Source organism: Bombus pyrosoma, linkage group LG11 (assembly GCF_014825855.1).
Source record: "Bombus pyrosoma isolate SC7728 linkage group LG11, ASM1482585v1, whole genome shotgun sequence".
NCBI lineage: Eukaryota > Metazoa > Arthropoda > Insecta > Hymenoptera > Apidae > Bombus > Bombus pyrosoma.
Genome location: NC_057780.1, coordinates 15,535,750 through 15,562,542, shown reverse-complemented (window position 1 = coordinate 15,562,542; position 26,793 = coordinate 15,535,750). Strand labels below are relative to the sequence as shown.

The following is a 26,793-nucleotide window of genomic DNA, read 5'->3' as shown; positions in this document are numbered from 1 at the left end:
CCCTCCTCTCTTCTGTTTCTCTCTTTCTTCTTTCTTCTACAATTTGGTCTCCAGTCCAATTTACTTGCTCCCCTCCTGCTTCCCTTTGTGTCTCTCCGTTTCTCGCCTCTTCTAGTTCCTTCTTTCTCCTACTTGCTCTTTTCCCTTCCTGTCCATTTCCCCAGTTTCTCTCTCCCTCTCCTTTATACACTCTTTTACCAGCTCCTTTTCCGATTCTAGAGTTCTTTCCTCGTACCTTGCTGCTCTTTTTAACGCTTTTACCTTGATTTCCTCTATCTTGCATTCTTCTGTCGGTATGTAGTTTGGTGTTGTCCTGTCTAAACCTAAGATCCATTTTACGTACCCTCTTTTTACCCTATCCAGCGATTCTTCCATGTTCCAACCCCATACTTCTGCTCTAAACAGCGCCACGCTCTCTACTAGTGCTTCAAACATCTTCATTCTCCTCTCGTATTATTTATTTATTATATTTTAATATAATATATTTTAATCATATACATTTTAATGAATATGTAATAACGTAAATCCTTAGGGTAAATCAGACGATCGATTCTGGAAAATCGAGTATATTTCGGGAATAATTAAATCGAACAGTTAATAACAAATCTACTAAAAAATTTTACCTGAAAAATCGAGAATCGATTTTCTAAGTCCTAAATTACCGTTCTTCTCTCGTGATCTATTCTATTCAGCAAATGGCTGCCGGTGAAACAAAGTAAAAGTAAAAATGTCGGTTGCCGGATAGTTTGAATTCTATAGAATTCACATACATATATACACGAAATGTGACATCGAGTCACATTTGACACAGGACCTTGAGTCGTTAATATAGTTATGTCAAGTTAATTAATTAACCACGATGCGGCATTTCTGAGAAGAGAAAGGAAGAAGAAAGAAAAAGGCGAAAAAGTGTATAGCTCCGGTGAAAAGACCAGCGGTTTTTTGGTCTCTGACCCACCGAGGTTCGGAGCACATCTGCCGCGACTTGTTCCAGGTGCGCTTAAATTGGCGAGGATTGGGAGGAAGAACTAGGGAGAAGCGAGGCCGATCGAGAAGAATTGTGGCAGGGGCAGTCGGTCGAAGGATAGAAGGATCAGGGGGTAGCACGGTTACGAGGTCGAATCGTTTCGAGGAGGGAAGAAACGCTGTTCGGAGAAGGAAAAGTATAGATCCGGTTGTGCGAGCGCGGTCCAAGACAATGGCAGAGGGGATCGGCGAAGCTTGGAACGCGAGTCGATCGCGTTGCACAATGAAGCAAAAGCAATTATTCGCGAAGCGCTGCCCGTGAATGCGTTAGGAAACCGTCCAATATGCAAGGATTATTACATTTATTCGTGATGCAACGTCGTGTAATTATATGCTGAAATACACGGCCGCGGTGCGTGGCGTGCACGTACCGATACATTGGAACCCTCTTTTGTCGGAAACAGTTCGAGCAAATCAGCCAAGCGATTCGAACGTTCCATGGAAACGCAAGTTCTTGACGCTCTCGACGTATCTACCGTACGACGACTTAACGGGCTCGCGTATCGCATCGCATTGCATCGTGCCTCGCCGAGTTTCCACTGTTTCTCTCGCTTGACAAAGATTAGAAAGCTTTGAGCACTGGAACAACCTGATAACGATACGCCGTTACCTTCTTTCTGTTCTTGTCGTTACATAAACGATGGAAAAATAATCGCGCGTATATCTCCTTGCTTCGATAAGGCTGAAACGGAAAATCGAACGACTGGCAAAGTCGTGTCATTTTCTAAAATACTCTACCCTCGCGGATCCCATTTACGAGGGCGGCGGTCGCTCGATGCTGGATAAAAATTAACGAATCTTTTTCGCCCCGCAGCTTACGCGTGCCGCGAATTTAATATTTAGTACGTGTAAAGGGGCGCGCACGTACACGAAAATTTTAATTACGCGCGCGAATCTGACGAATAGCACGAGTACGTGCGAACGCGATTCACGGCCGAATATTATTTTAATTAAAAGGCTGTCTCTCGTTCTTCGTTCGACTGGCGCGAAACTTGGCTGGCGCGTACAACGTGTCGTTTAACGCAGATTCAACGGGATTTTTCAATCAACACGCCAGCATTAATATCAGTTTTCCTTTCCGAGATATTTTCTCACCTTTTATCGTCCGGGCTTTGGTGTTATATTTGCCTTTAGTCTGTCCACGAAACAACCGTTTGCTTATATAACAAACGACCAGTTTGGAAGACGATCAACGGCAGTCGACCGCGGTTAGAAAAACCGTGGATACGATTTATCAACGTTCAAGAATGCAGATTAACTTTCTCGGCGATAACGCGGTCTCTCCTCTTTCCGTTCAAGGAAAAGTAATTTAAACTCTGTCTCGATCCGATCTTTACCGGTTATCGCACGCAAAAATCTCTCGGGCGTCCACGCTGTAATCCGATTTGATTCTCCTATGCGTACTTTTTCTAATGGAGTGTAAATATTTGCCTATGCCGATGCATAACTGATTCGCACGTAATCTTACGAGCCATGGTTCAACTGCCAACAACGGGAAGAGGAAGAAACGAAATCTCCGTGGATTCGCAAGGAAAACAACGGCGCAACGGGAGACGCAATTATGCGTACTGGAATTGGAAACGAACGAGCCTGGTAAAATATTTAAGTGCACGATGACCTTGGACCGAAAATATCAGCCGATATTAGCGTTATTATGTCATAATATTAAGTGTTGAAAGAATACGAGCGACAAACGCGTCTTTCGAACGGATTGCGAAATATCGCGTAACGACACGAGAAAGGCCGATCGATTTTCACGAAACGACGAGTTGTGCGATTCCTTTTGCGTTGCGACATGACGCGCTTTGTCCTGTATGTCGTGAAATGACGCCAATCTTTGAGCAGTGAACAACCGGAGTGAGAATGGAAAACAAAGGATAAATAAACGAATAATACCGAGTCTCAATTATACGTGATATTTCGCATTTCAAACAAACGCGAAACAACGCATAAATCGAACGAAGAAACAAAGGATAATTTCTAGTACGTTTTCCTTACCTGTCTTTCCGTCGCTCCATCCTCCGGAAACGTTCCAAAATCGCTGCATGATCCCGCGAACAAACGACTCGTCCCTATCGCCTTAGAAATTTCTTCTCTTTCTTCCTTCTCCTTTTTCCTTCCAATGATCTCAGAACGTTGCGATGGAAAAATCGCGAAAACATATTTTCGAGTAGGATATCATTTTGCATGTACACGTAAGGACGCACCGTTGGTAAAATCGGCAGACATCACAACGCACGAACGATCAAAGGGACGGTCGTTGAAACACCGCGTATCCTTGTGCAGCGACGAGAAGCAGGTTTCACTACATCGTTATTACTATTCTGACGACCGTTTCCGAGAAACTGCTCTTCCAGAGTTCCTGCCTGAACGGTTTTTACCGTTCCCACATGACTAACAGGTTGGCCGTGAACGCTGACCAAAACTTTTGTCCGTACACTTTTCACTAAATATGCTATTTGGCTGCTCTCCTTTACTATACAACGGAACGATTAATGTCTGTGTATAACGAACCAGAAAAGGATAATACTCGCAGGAGGGAAAGGAAAACAGCAACGATGCTATCAAAAGACTTGTTGCGGTAGGTCTACCCACGCGCTTCTTGGCTATTCGAAAGAAGACAGTCCGAAAATGTTTCCCAGTTTTCCGTACCGGCCGGGCCGTCGCTTTTATGTAAGTATTCGTCCTTAGGGCTCGAAAGGTCTAATATATCGAACACAAACGTGTTTGCAGTTCGACCCCGTTTATCTGAAAATTCCCGCGTAAACAAATTAGCTGTTCGTTTATACGTTATGTATTTTTCGATCGTTCTCGGAACGTTCAAGGAGTATCGAAATCGCGCGGTAATAATAATTTCGAAGGATGATCGTTGAAAAATCGAACGAAAATTCGTTGAGGAAAGAGGACGCGACATGGAACACGATGTTACTTGCGCGACGTCTCGCACTCGACTGTGAGGTCGCCCGTTCAGACCGAAGACCGATTTAAAGCTAAGCCAAAGGCTGCCGGCCGATATCTCGGGGAGGACCGATTTTCCCTTCGGTTTTCCCGTGATTGCGGCTGAAATTGAAGGCATGCCTTGTGCTGCGGATAAAAGCTGGCAGGTAATTAACCTTCTAGGTGACGGTACAATACGGGACAAAAGAAATTGCCATCGCCTGACACGTCAAAAATCATAAGTGAGCTCGAGGGCATTTAGGCTCGGGTGATTAATCTTTGAAACTGAAAGATTAGCGAAAGATCGATCGGAAAGATCTTCGGATAAATTTAGCGGGCATGAAGAGCAGAAATTCGGTAAATTCTGATTTCGTGACCGGATCTGGAAACTTTCAAGATATATTAGACCGAAGTACCTAGTCACTTTAAGTGCTTTTATCTCCAAGTAAAGATCGTACTCCGTCGTGTTCTCGCAATCGATATCTCGATACAACAGCGTTATATTTCAACCGATATCTCCTTTATTTTATCTGTTATAATCTTGTATTCCTTGAGCAAAATGTAATGATCGATACATTGTCATATCTTTCGCACGTGTTTATTGATTAGATAATTTTTTTTAAATAAAGATATTTAGAATCGAATGTCAAACTTAATTAGCCCAATGATAATCATCATTAATTTCATTTGCCCCTTTTTTTATCATCGTTTCTCGTAAAGAAACGCGCGTGTGTGTAATATATATGTGTGAACACCTATAACGATTTTAAGTCCCCAGTTCAAAGACTTCCCTCGGCTGTCTATTGTTCGTTATCTCTGTCTACGCATAGGGGCCGATCTTATGTATTTTCGAGGGGTTTCAAACTACAATAATGAAAACAAAGAACATCGTCGTTTAAAACACCTGGAACTTTTTTTCGCCAAGCATATTGGAAATGAATAGTGAAAATATGTTTCACACGAAGAAAATAAGAATTTCCATGAAGCTGACAAATATTTCCTCCTTTCTCGACAAGTTCGCAATTTGACAACCAGAGGAGGTTGCTTGCTTTGACTGTGCACAAAAGCAAAACATTTCTTTCAACAGACCTACTTTGAAGTTATCAATTTTCCATTCGACTTTATGTTTTATTCCAAATACTCGACGACCGAAAATATACAAGCCTTTTGTTGTGTAACCGTTGCTCTCGAAGCAAAGTTTTCAATGCAAAAGCGGATTATGGAATATACGATATGATTCTTGAAACGATTGCGTTACAGTTATAAAGCCTTTACTTTCTTTGACAAAAATATAACATCTTGAATAAAATATATTCAAGAGTAGATTAAATTGCTTTTTTTTTTATACTAAATAATATTTTATTTGTACACATAGATCTACTCATGTCGATTGCTTTTTTTTTATTATTATAACAATGCAACAATAACTTATCACTGAAATCTCTGTTAAAAATTATATTCTCGAAATTATAAGTAATAATTAAATTTAACCTCCGAGTTTATAGTTTTAGTTATATTGATATTTTTGAAATTTCTAAATAATAATTATATTAAAAGCATAAAAATAGTACTTTTTCTGTTAAATAAGTTTTTCTAGTAGGGACAGTTGTGAGATTAATACTGAAAATCATTCTTTCGCTATATATATTATAATGTTATATTTACATATAGTACATTTACCAAGGTAATAAAGATAGACTAATACAGTACTGGCATATATATGACTCTATTTGTCAGGAATGACTTCCAAACCCTGAAAAGAAACAAAAATTATGTCAAATATTGTATATTTTAATATACTAATCAAATTTTAACTAATCAATCTGGTAGTGTACGATAATACAAGAAATAACAAGTTATTAAACAGTTATAATACCATATACCTACATTAAACTTCCAAATTTGTTTACCGCCTAATTCATAGTCTCTAACATATCCCACTTTCTCAAATAGATTGTTATTGTAGAATCTTCCATTTCGCTGTAATAGCAAAATATAAAGAAATTAGCTCATAAAAACCTACTTAGATTTGTTTTAAATATTGATTGAAACAATTACAAAGCATTTGTACGATAAATAACACATTTATAAAATTGGCTATTACACAATAATTAATAGTTATGTTTTAAAACACTTAAATTTTTACTCCAGAAAGAAAAGATAAAACGGAGTCATATAAATTGTCACTTCGTTGCAATGTTAAATAATCTTTCTTATCAAATGGTTATTATATTGAGGTTATGTTACAAAAATTACTTACGTTCCCGACAAAAAGCTTAGTTATGTATGGTGTAACGTAAGCAGGTAATGGTGTAAGTACTGCTATTATACCTAATGGTATCAAAGCATTATACCACATTTTTAGCAAATATTTAAATCTATATAATATATCAAAATTTTTTAGACAGTTACGTCACTGTCTACTCAATGTAATGCGCGTTCAAGAGCACGGGGATACGAATCATCTAGATTTAATTCTCTTCGCTACTATATGGTTCTTAATAAGAAATATCACGTCTGTATTATTTCTTTTATTGTTAACTTAGACATTAACTGAAACTTTCGAAACTAACAAGATATATAAAATATAAAAATTGGTTAACTTATTATTAAAACAATTTTATTATTATAATAGATTTTGAGTTCTAAGAAATCTCTATTTGGTAATAAATATTAAATAAAACTACCGTTCCCTTTTTTACAATATTGCATTAAACATTTGATTGCATGTTTTAAAATACTTCAAATGTGCTAAACGCGCGTTTTATAAAAAACCAATTATTTAGTTCGAAATTTGAAAAATTAAATACAAAATGAATATAATTTTTAACATCATCTTGATATAAGATTAAAAATTATAATAATAAATTGCAATAAACAGTTTGCGCTATCCAAATAATAATGTATAATTATTGAAATAGGGTAAGTAAATACAACAAGAAAACAACTATTCGAAGCGAATAAAAGGTTAAACGTTCAAAAGCTTTTAACATTTCTTCATAGTATTGAATTTATCTTCCTTATTGAATTCATTAATGTAGTTTTTAATTAATAATACACAACAAAGATCTGATTTATTTTATTCAAATTCATTTAGAATGATATAAAAGCAACAGCAGTAATGCCGGTGGAAAGTTTTAAAAAATGTAATTAAACACGTGGTATGTATTATACAACTTGAAAATCTATATTTTGTTGTTAGATTTATTATTCACAACATACATCATTCATATAAGATTTATATTATCGTTTCTTAACATTATTATAAATTAGTTTAAATAAATTTTGGGCAATTTGTCCTTCCTTTTCCATAATGTCATGATATGTTATCATAAAGTTTGCGACGTAATTTGATAAAAAGATACATATATCTTCAGATTCCACAAATTTCTTTTCACTCGCTTAATTAATTTACACGTTTTCATAACACGATCACGTTTTCGATGGTATTTAATTACTTAGTGCATCAAAATGGTAAGTATCATGGCAAACAATTATGTTTATAAAAAAAGGGAAAAGGAAAAGAAAGATTTTTGTGATGTTTGAAAGATTAAATGTTTTAGATATCTTATTACAATGACGAAGTAGTTTTTAATGAACTGTAATAAGTTAATTTAATAATTTAAAAGTAAACATAATTTTATATATATATTTTTTCTAGGAGAGTTTAAGAAGAAGTTTCAAACCACCAAAGATGTTGCTAAGACTGTATTCTCTCGTTATTTTAATACTAGATCTTGTGACACTTTTATTTGGAATATTTTTTGCTATCTTAATTGCATTATATAGAATATTTAGACCTCCTCCGTTAAAAAATCTCTATGGAGAAGTCGCAATGGTAATAAAATTCTATACCCTTGTTTATGAAGAGTTCTTAGGTATCAAACATTTACATTTTAGGTTGTATTTTAGGTTGTCGGAGCTGGCCGAGGCATAGGTAGGGAATTGGCAATTCATTTGTGTCAACTTGGTGTTAATGTTGCATGTGTCGACATTAACAGTGAAAATTGTGATACTACTGTACACTTGGCGTCTAAATCAGTAGGAGTTGCTAAAATGTATATTTGTAATATAACAGATAAGGATGAAGTAAGCATAACATTTATAAAATATACATTTATATTATATAATAAGTATTATACATTGATTTAATTGTAAATAAAATATAATAGGTAGCTCGTATAGTGAATATTATTAAATCAGAGTTAGGTGAAGTTACAATGCTTTTCCATTGCTGCAGTATACCAAGTCCTAGAGCATTACTTCAAGATCCACCTGAAATAAGGCATACAATTGATTTGACGATTCTAAGTCATTTTTGGGTAAATATCTTTAGAATGATACATAGTTTATTGCAGTAGTTATAAATTTTTGCATCACATTTTTGTTTTCAGTTATTGGATACAGTTTTACCATGTATGGAACGGGCTGGGAAAGGGCACATAGTGGTTCTATCATCTGTGGCTGGCCTCTCTGGTACTGCCACAGGAGGAAACAGAGTTTCTTTGTCCACTGCACAATTTGCAGTTCAAGGATTAGCTGAATCATTACATACTGAATTAAGACATTTGAATAGTAACATAATAATTACTTTAATTCACGTTTATCCATTTATTGTAGGCGCAGAAATAGCAAAAGATATTCGTTTTAGGTAAGCAATCAAATGGTGATATTTGATTTTATTGAAAATTTATTTTTCACAATTCTTCCAGAATACCAAGTTACTTTGGCACAATGCCCGCCACAGACGCAGCTGAACAAATTTTAGACGGAGTTCGCCGAAATTATGCAGAATTCAGTGTGCCTGGATATTTACTTTACTTAGGTCATATTCTTAGGTAAATTGAAGGTTAATATTACCAAGTCTATAAAGTTTTATTAATAATTAATATTTTACACTTGCAGAATACTTCCAAAGAAGGCATCATTTATGTTGCGTGACTTGCTAGACACTGGTGTCGATTTTGGATGATATTTAATTTTCCTAATCAAATGTGAGAATTTATTTTTATTATGTTAATAAGATTTTATAATGATAACAAAAGGACTTTAATGTACTGAAAAACGAATATTTTATTTAATTTCGTATATGTATAATTTGATCTTTGAAGTATTTTTCACTACAGACCAATGTTTGTAGTTTGTTTTATTATTGTGGTATAAAATTTCATATATATTTTTACTTATATATGTTTTTATACATTCTAACATTTATATAAAACGAAATACTCTAGTTTATTAATAAATAATCACATGAGCTGCACATAAAATATTTTGTGACACAACTGAAATATCAATTAGCAGTTAAAATAGATTTTATACTTACGCTTTGTGTATGATACATACACACGTGATATAAGTATTAAATATTTAATAAACTGAATAAGTACTAGTAGGCACTAAGTAGTTACTACACAAATACTATTCACAATGCAAAAATAACCTATATACACAGCGTCAATCTTATGACGATTTAATAGCAAAATATCTGGATGTACAGAAGACTTCATTTCCTAATGTTGTACATAATACACATATATATACACTAATTTGTAACTATGTATTATCTTCCGAACGTCTTGTCTATTATTGTTATGTGCATATTTTGTAAAAAAAAAAAAAAAAAATAAAAAAAAAAGAGAGAAAGACACCCAGGTGTTAATAAATAAATACAAATCCGCAACTATTAATAGTAACATTGTTTGACTTTTCACGAAAGCGAAAGTAACGAAAAATTCACTCAGTCTGTTTTGTAGAATCGGAAATACATTTATCATAGTCTAAACAAAAATATACTATGTATTGAAGATAATGCATATATACAGTTATATGTAAAGTTCTATTTACAAGATAGAACTAAATACGAGTTTGTCATACCTATAAAAGTAATTGAATTTTCAATGAATTTTGAGAAAGAAGTATTTACATTTCATGTTTGATTTGATAAGTACATGAATCTAACGTTTCAAATTACTGGATATTTCAGATATGACTGGACATAAAAAAATAATTTATAATTTACAAAGTAAATTCATTAAAGTTGGGACAATCTGTTGATGATGATTCAAATCCCAACACTGGAATGAGTTTATGCTAATCTAAACCAGGCGGAGCTGGTTCTGAAATATCAGTTTCCATAGTATCTGGTTTTTGTTCGATCGGATAATCACCGGGTGGTGCCTGCAAGAAATTCAAGGAAGAACTATTTGGATCAGTTCATATATTTATTTTTTCTTATAATAATATAAAAATCAACTCTTTATATACAAGTAGTTTTACTCACAATATCAAATTCATCATGTATGTCGCAAGGTGATTTACCCTGAATAACATCCATTATTGATTGCGGAATGTGCGCTTTCTGAAATATCACATCATTTCCGTATTAAATTTCTCGCATTCTTAGTAAAGTATAAAACATAGAATAAGCATTACGGCATCAATAAAGTATATTGCAGGAAATATACCTGATTTTCGGCAAAGGCTTCGACATGCGCTAATAATGGTGCACGTAAATTACTCGCCATTTTTAACGCTTCGGCCAATTGTGCTGGAGGAAGTTGTAAAATAACCGCAAAACTTTGTGGTTGCGTACGTTCACAACATTTTACAAAACCCTCCCATACTTTTGGCTGTTTCCAAACTTGTTTGAGAATTAATCGTTGAAGTATATTCATAACGAATCCACTTAACCTAGGATATAATGCTAAACTTTGTATCACTGTACGCATGAGTAATGTAGGAAGAGGGGTCATCTCCATAAGATGTTGCATTACAACAGCTACAGTTTCTTGTGTATATATTTGTTTTTCCGCAAAACATAGGGACGTAGCTGTAAATTGGTATTAATAAATATAAAATTTGAATGAATAATTGAAAAAGAATCATTTTAAAACAAATGAAGAAATTTTATATGTCATACCTTTTATAACTGTTTTCAATTCTGCTTTGCTTGGATCTATATTATGCAAAGCTATTAATAATTCAGCAGGCGTGATAGGAGATGTATGAGGTACGCCACTTTCGTTATTATGAGTGCCTAGCAGTCTATTGAATACCTATAAAAGGAGGATCATTGTAATATATGATACAAAATTTTATTTCAAATTTAGATAATATTATTTCATATCGTTTACCTCTTTAACAACAATAGGATTTAATTTTATGAGTTTTGGAAGAGCAGCTATAACTTCTTTCTTCGTTAAACCATTTAAAACTGGTATTAAGAATCGAACATCTGAAACCCTGGTCTGATAAAGTTCACGTACTCTTGCTACTAATTCTACACTCGGTGCAGCTGAAAAGAAAAGAGATGTTAAATATTGTAATAGTTTTTAAAAAGCTGTATATGATTGAATGTGGAAACATATATACATTTTTCTGTAAGGATATGAATAATTCTTGTAACTAGTGTTTCAGCGCCTTTAGGGCAATTTTCAACTAATGACAACAATTGTGGACTCCCCATTCCTAAAGATCTTACAGGCCCTTCTACTAATCGAAGAACGATACGTTTTACGTCTGCACCCATCGATGTATAAACTCTAGCCAATCTAGAAAACCAGTATTAATAGAAATTTATATTTAACATATGCATTTATTAAGAAAAGAACTTACTCATGAATTAAATCTTGATGTTCACTTAACAGAGCAAGATATAATCCAAGACAAGCTCTTGTAGTTGACTCAGTCCACTGAGTTTCTACTTGCGGTCTACCTCGATCTTGTCCAAAGACGATCTCAGGTGGTGTATGTAGTCGTAAGAAACCTAAATAGAGAACTGCATACTCCTCTATGAGTTTACTTAATTCAGGACGACTATATAGTTGACAAACTAGCTGTATAGCGGCTTCCCTTATCTATTTATGAACAGAAAATTAAAATACTTAATACGCACATATATATTAAGAACTACTGCCATGGGACGGCGGGGATTCGGGAGGATGAAGAGCGAAAGGGTTCTAAAGTGATGTACATATGATATTTGGATTACAAGATTAAATAATTACAACTTACCGTATTGTTTTCATGGCCAGTATGACATAACAATACGTTTAGGAAAACTAATTGTTTTGTTGGTCTACGAATAACCATTTCTTTTAATAATTGTAACGGCATCAGTCCTCTTGTTTCATCAGAAGACACCATTTTCAAAGCCTCAACTGCATCTTCGGTGATTAATGGAGCTTCCAAGTATAGCCTTTTTAAAATTCACATACAGCTAACATTACATATTCTATTATTAAATGCTTTATTGATATCACTTACCTATATAGTAATGTGTCACGATCTTTGCCTTGAACTAAATCTATTGCAGATACTAAAGTACATAATAAAAAATTGTAAGCCTGATGCGGAGCTTCTTGGGGCTTTGTACATAATGTAGTTCGTCTTTGGAAACCCTGAAGTAATGCATATTCTTCATACAACCAACCTAAAGCTAAGTCTAAACGATTTCTCATATCGTCAGTAATATAACGTAATACTGCTTCTTTAATGTATGGATTAAATGTTGCCGCTAGAGTAGTTAAAATTTTTGATCTAAAGAGAAATAACAAGAAATATTTTGTTTCACTTTAGGATATTTTCAAATAAATAAATAACTCACAAACTGATGTACCTTATGGCTGCTACGCCGCCAAATACAGCTGTCTTCTCAGAAAGTAAAATTCGATTCACAGCCATCAGTAACATTCTTTCTTTAATTTCTTTTGATAATGGTTTTGTAACTTCGGATAATTTCAAGGCTTTTAAACGAGTTCTTGCCTTCGCAAGCGATTTTTCATGTGCTTCCAGAGATGCCTTTGCTTCTTTTTCTTTTTCCCTATCTTTTTCACGTTTCCGCTCTCGTTTTGCTTCCGCTACGCTGATGGTTGGATTTTTCACTAAATCTTCCATCACAGCATCTTCATCCTTTGCATCCTTTTTTTTCTTTGTTTTAGCTTGTCTTATTTGTGCCGCTAGTAATTTAGCAATCGTTTGTCGTTGAATATTTATATCGGTCGTTGAAGAAGGCTGATATTCTCTTTGAAAAATCGTTGTCATTGTGTCTGGGACCCACGCCTGTTAATGAAATGCGTTTGATACAAAAAAATGAAAATATTAAAAATCCCAACTAGTTTTATACAAAAATATATTCACCATGCTATCCATTACTAAATCTGTAACAATGTCTACACTTAATCTTTCAGCAATAAAACTTTCTGAAAGTTCAACCAATTCTGGTACTTTTGAGCTGGGTACTAAACTAGCCACAATTTCTGATTCATCTGGTATTAAAGAAGTTTCGATTTTAACACGCTTTGCAGCGGAAGACGCTGCTGCTTCCTAGAAAATCATATATATTTTAAATGAAGAAGTGATCGTTAATATATATAAATTAAAGCTGATTGCATATTTACTTGTTGTCGTTTCTTCATACGTCGAATATCTTCTGGTTTTGGATAAGCTTTAAGAATTTCTTGTTCTTTTGCTCCCAATTGGGTCAGTTGTTTAGCTATTGTGGATGCAAATTCTATGCTAGCTGGATGCTTCATCAGTCCTAATAGAGTTAATTTTAATTGTTTTTGAACACTAGTTACTTGAGAATCAGATAACGTGGGTGGTAAATCATGTTGTAACCTTTGCAAAGCTGAAAATATTGATGTCTTTTATTTATAAATTCAGTATAATTAAATTACATTTCTCAATATTTTATGTACCTTGTATTACACCAGGCATAAACTGAGGTCTTGTTTTAGCGATCAATGCTAAAGATCCCATGCATGTCATCAAATTAACGCTACTAACGTGTGGAGACCCATGAAATTTGATTAATAAGTCCATTACATCATTAGCTTCTTCCTCTAATTTGCGTCTGCGTGCTATTTTTAATGTTAATGGAATATCTTCTAAAGAAAAATCATCCGACTTTTTTGGTATATCTGGGTCAGGGTATGTTTGTATCAAAACAACACCTTCAAGAAATTTCACAGCTTGTGTTCTAATCCTGAATAGGGGGAAAAAAAAAGATTAGAAATTAACATTTAACAAATATATATAAATGTACAACTTGAAGACTCTTTTTACCCATCATTGTCACTGTCAATCATATTTATAATTTGAATTTTGAGAGCACTAAGTTGATTCCATGCAACTTCCATTTCTGGCGTAACTGTAATGGCGCTGGATATCCATTTCAATGCAGCTCTTAATATTCTGCCACTAGCTCTAAGAGCTCTTTTAGCAACAGCCGATGATTCATCAGAAACTAGTCTTAAAAGTACCTGAACTACACGTGGAATTATCTCAGGTTGTTTTACACTGCAAATAAAGTATGATTATTTTATTAATGTGTGTGATGAAAGTAATATTACAATGCAATACATTATAAGTTCCATTAATGATCATTACCCAGCCTCTTCTATGAAACCTGTAATTGTTTTCCTAACTTCTGCATTCCTATCTAAGGAAAACTGTAATGCTTCATCCAAATATAATGGAAGTAATTGTGGCTCCTTGTTTATTAATATTTCCTGAACTTTACATAAATTTGCAACTTTTATATCTTCTCCTGGGTTTAGTGAAGCCTCATTTAACCATTCAACTATCTGTAAAATATAATCTAAATCAAAATACCGATTTTTTGTTCGTATAGTAAAGACAATTGAAATTTTATAACTAGGAACTTTTCGGATTCTTCTAATTGAAATTTCTTTCAAATAATCATCATAATTAATTGTTTAGTCACCGTCATAAATATACACGCATATGTATGTACTGTAAATGCTTATTTTGTATCATAAAATATATCTGGGAAACGATAATTTGAAAGGTTAATACACTGACCAAATCGCCCGGTCCTTTTTCCGGCTCTGTTCTTCTATGTATTCGAGGATCCATTATATTTAATAATAAATCATATAACGCTAAATGCAAGCAACGATTATTAAAAAAATGAGCTGTCGGAAAATAATTGTCCCAAGTTTCGATATGTTAGTTTATATGCGTTTCTTTTATAGATTTCCCCCCACTTAAGACAAACAGTGTCTAATAATTTTAGCAAAGAATCTATATTTTTTTATTTTTAATAATTTTTTCGAATATTATGTTTAAATTTTAGTTAATGAACAATAAAAGCTGTCCTAATATTGAACGAAATCGTTTGCGTTGCCATCTTGGCATTTTTCCTTGACCGCTAAGCGCTATAATCGTCTCATGTTAACGAAGCGGGAATTTTAAGGTTTTATTATATTCTTTATTAATTTTTCTACTAGGTACAATTGGTAATATCACTTGAACATTAAATTTTAAGTACGATGTATTAATTTAATGTATATTTTTAAAAGCGTAATATTATATCTAACATTAACAAAGTAAATATTGTATAATAAAGTCATTATTTCATTTCAAATAAATTGTACTTTCATATATACATGTATAATAAGGGAAACTTTTAGATGGATTGTCTAAACATTAAATCTTAAACATTTAACATTTTTAATTTGTCCTATAACTCGTAAAGTCCGGTATCACTTTTAGCATAAAAATGAATGGTTTAGAAGTTATCAATATATTTGCTTACAGTATCAAAGGTCAAGTAGATTTAATCAATACACATATATATTTCGTCTAATTCCACAAATATTAATGGAAAAATTATTTGGATTAAACGAAAGATATAGCTCGTTATTGAATCATAAATACTGTTTGTACGTATGTTAATCACTCAAAGTTAATCTATCATCCGTCGAGTAAGGAAACGTAAAGTAACGTTGTGCATTCACACTATTAAGTGACATGATTTCAAGTTTCTACGAAAAAATTGTTGGTACGTCTTCTACAGTGGAGTCAAACCAGCAGAAAATTCTTTGTATTGGATTAACTTGTTTGGATATTGTACAAACGTGCAAACAATATCCCGCAGAAGATTCTGATCAAAGGTAAGAAATACTTCTATACGCGATTGCGCAGTGTTATCATTCGTTCATTGCTTACGTCGATCAGCTGATATTGACAAAGATTAAACAACGTATAATTATCATCTTTAACCGATATGTATATATATATATACAATAACTTCGTACGATCTTTATAATGAATAAAAATGTATTTTTAATACTTGTTATGCTATTGAGACTAGAATGTTATTGTTCTAATGTAATTTGCAGATCTGTAGAATGTCGATGGCAAAGAGGAGGTAACGCATCTAATACTTGTACGGTTCTTTCCCAATTAGGGAGCCCGTGTGAATTTTTTGGTACTTTAAGCGCTGAAGAACATTTAAGTTTTTTGCAAAATGATATGCGGAGTTACAATATCGACTTTTCTCATTGTCCTATGGTAGAAAGCATAGGGTGTCCAATATCCACCGTTATGTTAAGTTTAAGCTCAGGATCTCGTACAATTTTACATCATAATCCAAATCTGCCAGAGTTAACATTGAAAAATTTTGAGCAACTACATCTAGAAGATTACAGTTGGATTCATTTTGAAGGTAGAAACTTGAATGAAGTACTATCTATGATGCAGTGTGTGGAAAATTATAATAATATGCTGAATTATAGCCAAGATAGTAATAGTAAAGAAATCGCTTCTAGTCAAGCACCAATTACTGTTAGTGTAGAATTAGAAAATCCGAAACAAGAATTATTAGATTTACTACCTTATGTCGATGTAGCATTTATCTCTAAAGATTTTGCCCAAAGTAGAGGACATGATAATATGAGTGAAACATTGAAGGATATTAGCGGAGATGCTAAATCTGGGTATGAATCTATATAAAAAAATACTTTGAATTTATGGATGAAAAATTGATGTATTATGAAATTCCCTTTTTTTTCTAGGGCAACTCTTATATGTGCTTGGGCTGACAGAGGCGCTATGGCAAGAACTCCAGATAATATTACAGTACAATCTCCTGCATTTCCACCACAGAAGGTTGTGGATACCTTAGGTGCTGGAGACACCTTTAATGCTGCTGTGTTACATTATTTAAATAAAGCAAAGGTGGAATTCATTAGAAAAAGAAAAGTAGAATCATGCAAAACGAATAGTGCCTTACAGAAAGATGCAAAAACCAAACGTAATATTAAAATGAATTATAATATTGAAAGTTTAGAATGTAGCCATACAGAATTTATTACACAAAATGTCCTGCAAGCAGCTGTAACTTTTGCTTGCCAAGTAGCTGGTGCTAAAGTTGGTTTAAGAGGATATAATAAGTTAGATGAAATTTTTAAGGATGCATCAAAAAGTTAATTTGTAAAGCATTGTATTGAGTTACATTATATATAGGTATTTTATAGAACAGACTGTATAACTGGTTATAATTTGTAGCATAGTTATTTTATTTGCTTACATGTTCATTAATAATTATTTTTTAATACATATATACATATATTACATGTTTCTTATGTAAATATTAAAAAACATCTTACCTACATTTTATTTATTATATGAGTTATTATCGCCTTTATAATTAAATTCTTACAAGTTACTAACGACAAATAATAAAAATTACATCTACATTTAATAATAAAGGAATTACAGATACACAGAAAGTTTACGAGTTTACAAGAAGTAATTGAAAATGATTATTATGATTAAAGTTGGCAAAAGATATTATTATGTATTGTAAAATTAACATTTTCGTACATAATCTATTACAAGAATATTAAATATTCGTTAACATTCTGCTTTTAAACCAGCATTCATAAAGTCTCTTATGCGATCTATGCATGTAGATGGCATACATCTAAAATTGGGAAAAATGTTATCAAATGATGGGAAATTTGTAAAATATATATATATATATTTTACATACATAAAATTATTATATATATATATATATTACAAATTATATGTATGTATGTATAATTACACACCTTATAATAGTGTTAATATGATGCCAATATGTGGGAATAGAAATCTCTTTGGTGTTTTGCCGCTGCGCTTTAACTATTATATCAACTGCCTGTTTTGTTGACACCAAAGACATTACGTTTTTGAACCTAATTAGTACAAGTTACGTAAGTATTCTTTGTTATGTATATGATATAATTTAGATGACAATTGTTTATTCACATTTCGTCAACAATGTATTCATTTTATTGCATGACTTCCTATGCCTCTAAGCCAATTATCAAATTTACATGTAAATATATATGAACAATATTACTCAATGATGTTAATATAACATATAAAAAATATAAAATATAAAAAAATTTATAGATAGCATATCATTTTGTATTTTGTCCAATTATATAATAAATATTTACTAATAATTTTGCATTATCTATCATTTGAACTAACGTCATACAAAATATTTTACCTGTAACATGGGTTTTTGCAAAGTCCTGTATTGACCATATACGGATAAACTGTTGTGAAATTGATATTTAATGGCTTTTCCTTATTCATCGATCGTAACTCTTCGTACAGTGATTCCATCAACCCTGGAAAATCATCATTAAAAGAAAGTAGTAACGTAAAATATTTAAAAAAAAGTAATAATATAGACATCAGTTTTACCTCTTACTGCAAACTTTGAAGCGCAGTAAGGAACTATATTGGGTTGACCGATAATACCAGCTATCGATGAAAGAGCAACAATATGACCGTAATTTCTTTCAATCATGCTAGGTAAGAAAGCTTGGAAAATCTGTACAGACAAATTATTTATTCACGAGTGCAATAGGGGAGGAACCTTTTTATAAAAAAAAAAGTGTAAAATAAATTACCCAAAAATGTGCTAGCACATTGATATCGAATATTCGCTTAATTTGCTCGGGTGTATGACTCATGAAAGTGAAACAAGGCATTATACCAGCATTGTTAATTAAAATCGTCACATCTCCTACTTCCTCTTTTACTTTTTTAGCTATTTTAAGCACTTCTTCCCTATTCGATACGTCGCATCTATGGATTATAAAAAAATACGAATTTTATATCGGAAAATATGTCATAAGATTTCTACATACTTGTAACCGTAAGCTTTTAATGTGTCATTTTGATTTATTTCATTTACTGTCTCGTTGTTTCCTTCTTCATTTACGTCCAAGCAGACAACGATCGCTCCTAATGATGCATATCTTAATGCTAATTCTTTACCAATACCATGTCCAGTACCTGTAATCTGTCCAAGATAATTGCTCGTCAAGTGCTATTCAAATTATTTGTATGACATTAAGCAGCCGTTAAAAATCGTATAATGACAAGATAATGGAAGTATAATCGATGCAAATTACAAAGGAATGAATTGTGGAAAATTTTCGCCGGAAGTCGGATATTAATTAATAGGATATTAATATCTAAAATGGTTATTTGGAAAATTGCAAATATTTGGGACAATTAGTTTGTAAAATACCAATACAATTTCGCCGATTACGCTTTTCTCTTCGACTGGTATACATAATCTGTATATTCCTAAGGCAATGTCATAAAGTATTTTCAGCACAAGCAGCAATGTATCCAATAGAACTAACAAGGCCTCCTGCACCTGGACCATGATTCCTTTAAATAATTTCCTGTAAAAAATGCGATTAACAAGCAAAGACAATACATCAGATTAAGAACTGCACAGTTTAAATTTTGCAATCAAATTCTCCGTACAAAATGCTTGTCGATCGTGGTAGAGTACGAGCACGTAACACACGAGAATTTAAGACAAGGATAACATGCGAACTGAGCGCGGTTCGTGGTTATACGAGACGTATATATACCGACGCGTATCCATTTTCTCCGAGGCTAATTTGAGATCTCTGAATACGCGGCTAACCTTCTGAAAATTAGGTATTTTTGAATTCCAAAGTTCGAAGTAAGCAGAGATTAATGATGAGAACGACAAATTCTGCAATGACTTGAATACGAGTAAAAAATCGAGAGAGCTATTTAGGCCGTGGATATTCAGAGAATAGTAAGAGCGGTACTTGGTTAGGGGTACGTGTTAACATTGACATTCGGATCGACATATCTCATATAAATCATAAATTTAATTTATTTTCTGCCTTTATTATCTTGTTTCTATTGTTACTTGTTTCCATCTCTTATTGCCTTCTGTATTTACTGTTATCTGATTATGATGATGTAAGAAACTTAACATAAATTTGATATTAAGCGAAACGAACCTGCCTTTATAGAAAAGACAAACATCGACTAACCCGCTTAAGCTATTTATATCTAGGAAGAATAAACAAAAAATTCATTACTAAATTTCAGTATTAAATTTCCTTTCATATGTACTCGTTCTAGGCTCCATGCGTACTAGCGATTTCTAGCTCCTCGATATCGCTACAATCGTATGTCTTCCTTTGTTGTTCTTAACTGTGAAAACAAAAAAAGATATACGATCGCGGCAATATCGCGCGGCTAGAAGTCGCTCGTCTGCAACTAAAGCATTTTAGAGCGCCTTGTATTGTTATCATAGAGATATAAAGATAGAGTGCGCAAGTTATATGTTAAGATCGAAAAGAGATCGCTGTATAGAAACGTTCTTTTATAATAACGCATACGCATTCGCGCAGTAAATTTGTAAGTGTAGGACTGATCAACAAGCGACTTTAATGTGCATGCTAGATTAAACAAGAACAGAAGACGCATCTATGCAGCGTTCTCGTCCTGTTTTCATATTGCATCCACTTATATCTGTATGGTTACTATAGTAAGTGTTGTTGAGTTCAATAGAGTTGGTTTGCCTTGGATTTGGGAATAATTACTCGATACAAATCAATTGGAACAAGAAAATGAGTAACAATATAAAACTATAGTAATTACAGTGATTAATAACGAGCAGAAAGATTATTATCTTGTGATAATTTTCTTCAATATATTAACAACGAAACGATTGTTTCCTGGAAACCATGATGATCTTAACGAGCTTAACACATTAATGGAGTTGATAGATGCTCCTAAGATGATGATGGTTTAAAAATAATTTCAAATAATACGAAGATTGACATATGAAATTCACAAACTTTTATTCAGAATTCTTTTCAGAAGAACTTTTAATTCAGACTAAGAATAGGGGTTTCGTTAATCGATGGAGAACAACCAACAGAATTTTTAACAACGTAATATCCTTTTGTTCTTTATAAATAAACGTAATGTGCTCTTAACGACCATAGCTTCTTTCTCCCGTATTTATTTATTTCCTCATACACAGAGTTTTAATAATCTTCCTAAAGATTAAACTAATTCGTCGTAAAAATAAAATATGACGAATTAATAAGAATTCGGTTTAACACGATATAAAATCTCTCTGATAAGAAACAACGCATAAATAGATACGACAAAATGTTGAAGAATTACTTACCAACGATAATAACAAACAGTGTTAACGTTAAAAATAAGTTAAGTTAAAAGTAAAGCAAGTTAAAAGTAAAGTCTGGCTAATTGAAAGAGTGAACTTCTCACGAAGGAAACGCACGAATTCCTTTAGAGGAGCATTCAACGACACACTCGTGCGCTGTTCAAATATTAACTAAGCTAAACTGTCTGGGTACAGTGCTTTCCTATCAATAACATCGGGAATCTTTGCATCGTCGTGGACTGGCTCTCGCGATTGGCTATAGGATGATCGCAAATATCGAATACAATATCAGTTGGTAACGTGGGTAGTCGTGTGCAGAATGTTTGATGATGCGTAATTATATTGAAGCACTTTATCGCGTAATCAGGTTACATGTTAGGGTAGTATTACATGCCAGGAATAGAGCATTAAAATAATAAAGTAAGCGCTAAATTAAGTAATTTTACATTTCCGACATACATTATAAATAATTTTCGATGTTTATATCTTTCGTATAGGTACCCTTAAATGTACATGTCATTGATAGGAAAGGATATCTTGATTCCTAAGTTTATGATCGCTCAGTGGATAAAAGCTATCGGAGAAAAAAGATATAGAGAGAAAACGCTACAAGGATATTTTTCCAAACGATCAGGTCGAGCAAATGAATTACTCGAGATCATGTGCATGAGATCTCTTCTTTAATTAGTTTTATTTTCATCGTTTTTAGTTGTATATGTTGCGGCACTGCAGATGCCTTCTTAAGATCTTCAACATACTGGAGAAAGGTGTCATCGTCACGATGACCCACCACGCCTGATGAGTTTCACCAAAGCACGATGATCTCAGTGCGGGAAAAATACGATCAAAATATTTATGATTTTGTTGTTGTAAGTGCCAAAAGTCGCAAAGGCTCTCTTTTATATAATTCATTCATTTTATACTATATGTGTATATCAAATACATAGTTTCGATTCTTAACTGATTATATTGTACATGCAATAAATGTCTATATTCATTCGTAAAACAATTATTCATAAAGTATTATTATTCCTGTATTATTATAAGGATTGAAAAATAAACAGTAATTGTCGATATTGTTTATTTTGCATTTGTTTTTTTTTTTGTTCACTTTTCTTATACACAATATAATTGATATGCATTATCAGTGAACTTTATTAAGATTAAGTGGTTTTAATGTTTCATTTATTACGTATGACGCGAGTAAGAACAGAAATTATTCTGCTAACAAATACACACTTTGAATAACGACGAATCTCGTAATAAGAAAAGTGAAACATGGTAAAACATCTTCATAGAGAAATATTATCTACATAAAAATATATATCATTACAATTTTACTATTTTTTCAAATAAAGTTTAAATATTTATAAAAAGTTGATGCACGTGCATATACAGTAAAGATGTACCGACTAGGGCTTTGGCGGACTAATCCATTAATCGGTTTTCAGGAAGCTGATCATTTCATTTTAAACACCGCTACGAAATGCACCAAATTTATAACTGTTTAATATCACGAACGCAAAGAGAAAATTTTTATCATTGTTCGTTATATTTATTTTATTACGTTTTGTTCCTTCGTTTTAAATTTTTAAAACTTTAAAGATTTTTATTACGATGAAATTAAAAAATAATAACCAGTTCTTAATTAATTGGTACTTATTTAATTTATTTCAATAAATATTAATTATTATTTTTTATATTTTATAATGTAATAATTACATTACGTTCAAGTATGTACCTATAAATAAGTATACTATATATTAAAGAATGTTAAAATTGTACTAATGGAAGTAAAGAAGGGATATTATATTCTTATTCCTACGCTTTATCAAGTTATTAATACATAATTGGAATGCTGATCATTTGACCTTTTTCGCCTATTAATTGCTGACTAATCATCGACTATAAAAGTGGCCGGATAATCGACCGCTAGTCGATACATCTTTAAAGTACACCAAGGTATGTTAGAACGAATGGAATCGATTTTCGAATCACGTTTGTTATAACGAAGGCGAGGTACAGCTCTGAATCTGTACAGAGGTTATAACATCTGTTCGTTGTGGCATACATTGAAACATATGTATTTAGGAGTAATTTGTTATTTATTATTATTATTTATTTAGTTCGTGCCTCTCGACTTTGGACGAACTTTCAGTGAGTAATTTGTTATAGGCCTATAATTAAAAGCAAAGTTATCACTTGTACAATGATTTAAACACTGGAAAAATGTAATATAAACTACAAAGTAAGTGGTAAAGATAACATAAAATTTATTTATTTAGTAGGTATCATAAAATAACGAGGTATTTATGCTAGTCCAGCCGTCTTTAACTCCTGTTATCTTTTCATGAACAAATATGGCTCATTGACTGATACGATGCTTGTTCATCCTGGGCCACGGTAGTTTATGTGTGTGTGCTATTCACGAGTTTTTAGGTTGTTTACAATTAAACGACAGAAATAGAGATACATATAGATTCGTATCGTCAATTAATGTTTACTCTTTATCATTGTAAGAAAGACGGAGTGACAAAATCGGCGAAGCGGTCGATATTTCTCTGTGTTCGTTGCAGCATCTTTATACACTGTAGTATTTTAATTTGTTATAAAAATTGTTTGCTATAATATTTGTTCATTATAGCAGATTTTACTGTATATCGGGGCCCATTAGCTCAGATGGTTAGAGCGTCGTGCTAATAACGCGAAGGTCGTGGGTTCGATCCCCCCATGGGCCAGAATATTTTTTGTCAATTTTATTTCTTTAAGAAAGACAAAGGATAATTTACGAAAATTGAACTATGCAAATGTTTTTTTGTAATACTTCATTAAATTTTGTATGTAATTAAACTCTTCTATGCTGAATCGATTCAGCATATCATCGGGAATGATTTTTGGTTCATCGACTAATGCTAAGTACACTACTTTAAATTATTAAGGACATGGCTATTGACTAAATAAATATAGGATAGGATCATAGAGATATATACATTGACTGCACGAGTGAGCTGATAAAACGATATAGGAATAGAAAAAGAACACTGCATAGAGGCCATTTGTGTGTTTGCCTAATAATGTGCATGCATTCGTACAGTAAATATATAAGTGTAACACTGTAACATGGACGAACAAGCGGCATCAGAGTTACAGACGGGGTACAGGAATAGACGCGATATACAATGCTTTTCTGAATTCTTTATTTCGAGGGTCATCACGGTGATACCACACGGTCGCACGCAGGTCTGAAAACTCCCGTAGTGAGAGTATAAGGTTCTTAGTGATCGGATGATGTTGGTCAATTTGTTCGCAGTAAAGTGCTTCAATCGAAAAGTTAGGATTCGTTGTATAATGTTTGGTTTAGATTCGTTACTTTCAATGCTTTCACTGAACGATGGCGTTAAATACAAAATCCTAACTTCTCGATCGCAGCGTTCTATGGTGGCTCATTTGCAAAACAACTCTCGACTACACGATAACTCTTTACATTAAGAGCCCTACTGTCTCCACAGGAACTTCCAGACGTGTATACGACTGTGCTCTATGCTCTATCTTTATGTGCCTATGGATAGGATAGGCCTTACATTATATATATATATATATATCAGAAAGAAAATTTCCTTTCTGTATGCGTATGCATACACCGATGAGATACATACATATGTACAAACATGGGTACACTAATGCAGTACAGGTTTCGATCTATTCCTAGCTTAATATGTCTATTTGTGTCACCCAAAGTCTAATAAGCCGATAGATCTATTTTCTATCCCAGAAAGCTAGGATTCAACCCACATGAGAAAACACGGTTGAAGAGAAGTCGATAACCGAGTGAGAGCGAGTTTTGTTTCCATAATTACAGCAACTGTTGGTTGGAGGCGCTAGTGGTCATGAAAGTCGAACGCGTACGATTTGACACGAATCTCATTGAGTCGATCGTGCACCGTAGTTGTGCTCCAGCTAACGAGCGAGTAGGATTGTAAAGAATTTTCTCTGTTCGTGTTCCATTCGTAAGCGTTGTTTTCGGTTTCCGCGTCGATCTTCTCGCGTATAACAAATCAATCGACGTGAAGATGACTTCCCCACGATCTTATTATTGAACGAGTTACTTATGGAAAGGCAGCCAAAACCAGCCGTCAGTATGATGCAGGAGATCACAGACCAGTCCTCCAGGACTGTCCTCCTGAATACGTTTGTGGTAAAAAAGAAACGGTGCAGAGTCTACTTTCATCGTGGCACTCTCATCTGGGAAACGGAGAAACCTCCATACAGTAAGTACAATTAAAATTTATATGCGAGGATTTTATCATCGATTAATCGAATAATCTTTGAGAATACATCGAGAAAGACTCGTTGTGAGTATGTGATAATTAGACTGTGACTACAGAATACATGTAATATGCAAAAATGTATAAAATATCCAAAGTAAATACACTCGTAGTATTTAGTAGGGAAAACATAGACCTCTATATGGACCCTATCTCTTTAATTATATTCGCGAGAATATGAAATTGTATAATTGTTTGCATTTTAGCGAAAATTGTCTGATGGTTGTTTTTATGAAATGAAGACAAAGAAGCAGTAGACACGTTAGGACGATTTTATCGCCTGCGCTTTAATGCCTTGTTGTTGTTACCCTAGAGAGTATGGTATCGTGCGCAAGACTCGGACTAAATTTTCTCAATTTTATCTGCCAGAACATATATATAAATATGCATATACATATATATATACACACACACATATATATATACATAATATACATATATATATATATACACTGCCCTTTATAAATATTAAGACACTTATGAAAGACGAGATAAATCTAAAAAATCATTGATAATTTATTCTCAATCTTTAGAATCTTGCAATAACGTCCCATCTAATTTTCTCATCTTTTAAATTGTAAGATTGTTATTCTCTGTAATGTTTTGATACTGATATATAGTATATTGATATATTGGTATATCGATATTGATTGTAAGTTTCTTATTCATTAGTTGCTTATAAATTATTTCTTGTACATCAATGAAAGGTATAAATTGCCATTCAAAACAAATCTTTCTTCCAATCATTTTTAGTCTGTTATCATACTCTAAAACGTTTCATTGTAATATTTATCCTCGAAAAATATTTCTAGTATGTGTTCAAGTATTTCTTGATTATCTTTGAAATGCTATTTACCATCTCGAACCGAAATATCGAATATTCACTTCAACATAGATATCGTAGTTCGTACGTTCCGAGTTTCGTCCCATTAGATTGCAATTCTCAAGAAGCTCAACGCGCCTTATTTGAACTTATCCCCTCCGCTGAGAAACTCATTTCCCTATAATTCCACTGTTTTCCAAGGATTGACCGATTATTTTTATCGTTTTTTCATCTTGGAGGGTTCGAATAGACGTGAACAGGATAATAGGAAATGTGGAGAGAATTTACGATTCTACGATGGAATCGTGCGGCTCGTAACTTTTCCGGAAGCTGTTAATGGGACCACAACAATGCTTCGCGTTCTCGACTCTAATGTTGATAGAAACGTTGTTTTT

The 26,793-nt window shown here is 33.2% G+C and overlaps 6 protein-coding genes, 1 long non-coding RNA gene and 1 other non-coding gene across 14 annotated transcripts in view; 5 read left to right on the top strand and 3 right to left on the bottom strand.

The window, feature by feature from the left end:
* LOC122572407 (leucine-rich repeat and immunoglobulin-like domain-containing nogo receptor-interacting protein 3) overlaps positions 1-6,365 on the bottom strand; it is a 40,242-nt gene extending 33,877 nt beyond the window's left edge. Inside the window, exons 1-3 of the mRNA XM_043737339.1 lie at positions 6,224-6,365; positions 5,851-5,943; positions 3,025-5,716 (exon numbers count right to left, since the gene is read on the bottom strand). Coding sequence (XP_043593274.1) covers positions 3,025-3,073 — 49 coding nt within the window. The 5' untranslated portion in view covers positions 3,074-5,716; positions 5,851-5,943; positions 6,224-6,365. The remainder of the gene's footprint in view (positions 1-3,024; positions 5,717-5,850; positions 5,944-6,223) is intronic.
* LOC122572408 (17-beta-hydroxysteroid dehydrogenase 13-like) lies at positions 6,352-10,227 on the top strand. 5 transcript variants are annotated; one of them, XM_043737343.1, is made up of 8 exons: positions 6,352-6,478; positions 7,625-7,801; positions 7,876-8,052; positions 8,136-8,285; positions 8,358-8,614; positions 8,676-8,801; positions 8,869-8,957; positions 9,950-10,227. In XM_043737343.1, exons 1-7 carry the CDS (start codon positions 6,455-6,457, stop codon positions 8,933-8,935), a joined length of 978 nt encoding a protein of 325 aa, XP_043593278.1. In that variant the 5' UTR covers positions 6,352-6,454; the 3' UTR covers positions 8,936-8,957; positions 9,950-10,227. The 5 variants fall into 5 exon arrangements, with proteins under 5 accessions (XP_043593278.1, XP_043593277.1, XP_043593280.1 ...); XM_043737345.1 differs by adding an exon at positions 7,061-7,124 and having other exon boundaries at positions 6,367-6,478; positions 8,869-10,227; XM_043737342.1 differs by having other exon boundaries at positions 8,869-10,227.
* LOC122572403 (symplekin) lies at positions 9,561-15,148 on the bottom strand. The gene is made up of 16 exons (XM_043737335.1): positions 14,791-15,148; positions 14,356-14,552; positions 14,032-14,265; positions 13,665-13,951; positions 13,365-13,594; positions 13,105-13,290; positions 12,584-13,026; positions 12,232-12,504; positions 11,980-12,163; positions 11,581-11,822; positions 11,338-11,516; positions 11,100-11,260; positions 10,886-11,021; positions 10,431-10,795; positions 10,247-10,324; positions 9,561-10,143 (listed from the first exon to the last, which is right to left on the bottom strand). Exons 1-16 carry the CDS (start codon positions 14,842-14,844, stop codon positions 10,057-10,059), a joined length of 3,336 nt encoding a protein of 1,111 aa, XP_043593270.1. The 5' UTR covers positions 14,845-15,148; the 3' UTR covers positions 9,561-10,056.
* Positions 15,149-15,406: 258 nt separating this feature from the next.
* LOC122572406 (ketohexokinase-like) lies at positions 15,407-17,386 on the top strand. Its single transcript, XM_043737338.1, has 3 exons — positions 15,407-15,884; positions 16,113-16,709; positions 16,788-17,386. Exons 1-3 carry the CDS (start codon positions 15,742-15,744, stop codon positions 17,200-17,202), a joined length of 1,155 nt encoding a protein of 384 aa, XP_043593273.1. The 5' UTR covers positions 15,407-15,741; the 3' UTR covers positions 17,203-17,386.
* Positions 17,387-17,546: 160 nt separating this feature from the next.
* On the bottom strand, positions 17,547-21,406 carry LOC122572409 (short-chain dehydrogenase/reductase family 16C member 6). Of its 3 annotated transcripts, none has more exons than XM_043737349.1 (8): positions 21,254-21,406; positions 19,310-19,469; positions 18,924-19,078; positions 18,684-18,843; positions 18,475-18,604; positions 18,275-18,398; positions 17,829-17,954; positions 17,547-17,698 (listed from the first exon to the last, which is right to left on the bottom strand). In XM_043737349.1, exons 2-8 carry the CDS (start codon positions 19,448-19,450, stop codon positions 17,629-17,631), a joined length of 906 nt encoding a protein of 301 aa, XP_043593284.1. In that variant the 5' UTR covers positions 19,451-19,469; positions 21,254-21,406; the 3' UTR covers positions 17,547-17,628. The 3 variants fall into 3 exon arrangements, with proteins under 3 accessions (XP_043593284.1, XP_043593282.1, XP_043593283.1); XM_043737347.1 differs by having other exon boundaries at positions 18,684-18,861; positions 21,254-21,404; XM_043737348.1 differs by lacking the exon at positions 21,254-21,406 and adding an exon at positions 19,555-21,228 and having other exon boundaries at positions 18,684-18,861.
* A 108-nt stretch (positions 21,407-21,514) lies between these two features.
* LOC122572411 lies at positions 21,515-22,203 on the top strand. The gene is made up of 3 exons (XR_006318445.1): positions 21,515-21,670; positions 21,748-21,884; positions 21,960-22,203. It is a non-coding gene; the product is annotated as an uncharacterized LOC122572411 (long non-coding RNA).
* Positions 22,204-23,914: 1,711 nt separating this feature from the next.
* Trnai-aau lies at positions 23,915-23,988 on the top strand. The gene has a single exon. It is a non-coding gene; the product is annotated as a tRNA-Ile (tRNA).
* A 1,198-nt stretch (positions 23,989-25,186) lies between these two features.
* The window catches only part of LOC122572404 (ceramide kinase), a 29,215-nt gene continuing 27,608 nt past the window's right edge, over positions 25,187-26,793 (top strand). Inside the window, exon 1 of the mRNA XM_043737336.1 lies at positions 25,187-25,518. Within this exon, the coding sequence (XP_043593271.1) occupies positions 25,359-25,518 (160 nt within the window). The 5' untranslated portion in view covers positions 25,187-25,358. The remainder of the gene's footprint in view (positions 25,519-26,793) is intronic.

Coding starts and splice junctions, on each gene's coding strand:
- LOC122572409 (XM_043737347.1), bottom strand. CDS start 19,450: ATGGTCCAGGTGCAGGAGGCCTTGTTAGTTCTATTGGATACATTGCTG. Junction 18,605..18,683: donor ATGTGCTAGCACATTTTTGG/GTAATTTATTTT, acceptor TTGTCTGTACAG/ATTTTCCAAGCTTTCTTACC. Junction 17,699..17,828: donor CATATTAACACTATTATAAG/GTGTGTAATTAT, acceptor TCCCAATTTTAG/ATGTATGCCATCTACATGCA.
- LOC122572406 (XM_043737338.1), top strand. CDS start 15,742: ATGATTTCAAGTTTCTACGAAAAAATTGTTGGTACGTCTTCTACAGTG. Junction 15,885..16,112: donor GCAGAAGATTCTGATCAAAG/GTAAGAAATACT, acceptor TGTAATTTGCAG/ATCTGTAGAATGTCGATGGC. Junction 16,710..16,787: donor AGCGGAGATGCTAAATCTGG/GTATGAATCTAT, acceptor TTTTTTTTCTAG/GGCAACTCTTATATGTGCTT.
- LOC122572408 (XM_043737343.1), top strand. CDS start 6,455: ATGGTTCTTAATAAGAAATATCAC. Junction 6,479..7,624: donor TTCTTAATAAGAAATATCAC/GTCTGTATTATT, acceptor TATTTTTTCTAG/GAGAGTTTAAGAAGAAGTTT. Junction 8,053..8,135: donor ATATAACAGATAAGGATGAA/GTAAGCATAACA, acceptor AAAATATAATAG/GTAGCTCGTATAGTGAATAT.
- LOC122572403 (XM_043737335.1), bottom strand. CDS start 14,844: ATGGATCCTCGAATACATAGAAGAACAGAGCCGGAAAAAGGACCGGGC. Junction 14,266..14,355: donor GGTTTCATAGAAGAGGCTGG/GTAATGATCATT, acceptor CTTTATTTGCAG/TGTAAAACAACCTGAGATAA. Junction 10,144..10,246: donor TACATGATGAATTTGATATT/GTGAGTAAAACT, acceptor AATTTCTTGCAG/GCACCACCCGGTGATTATCC.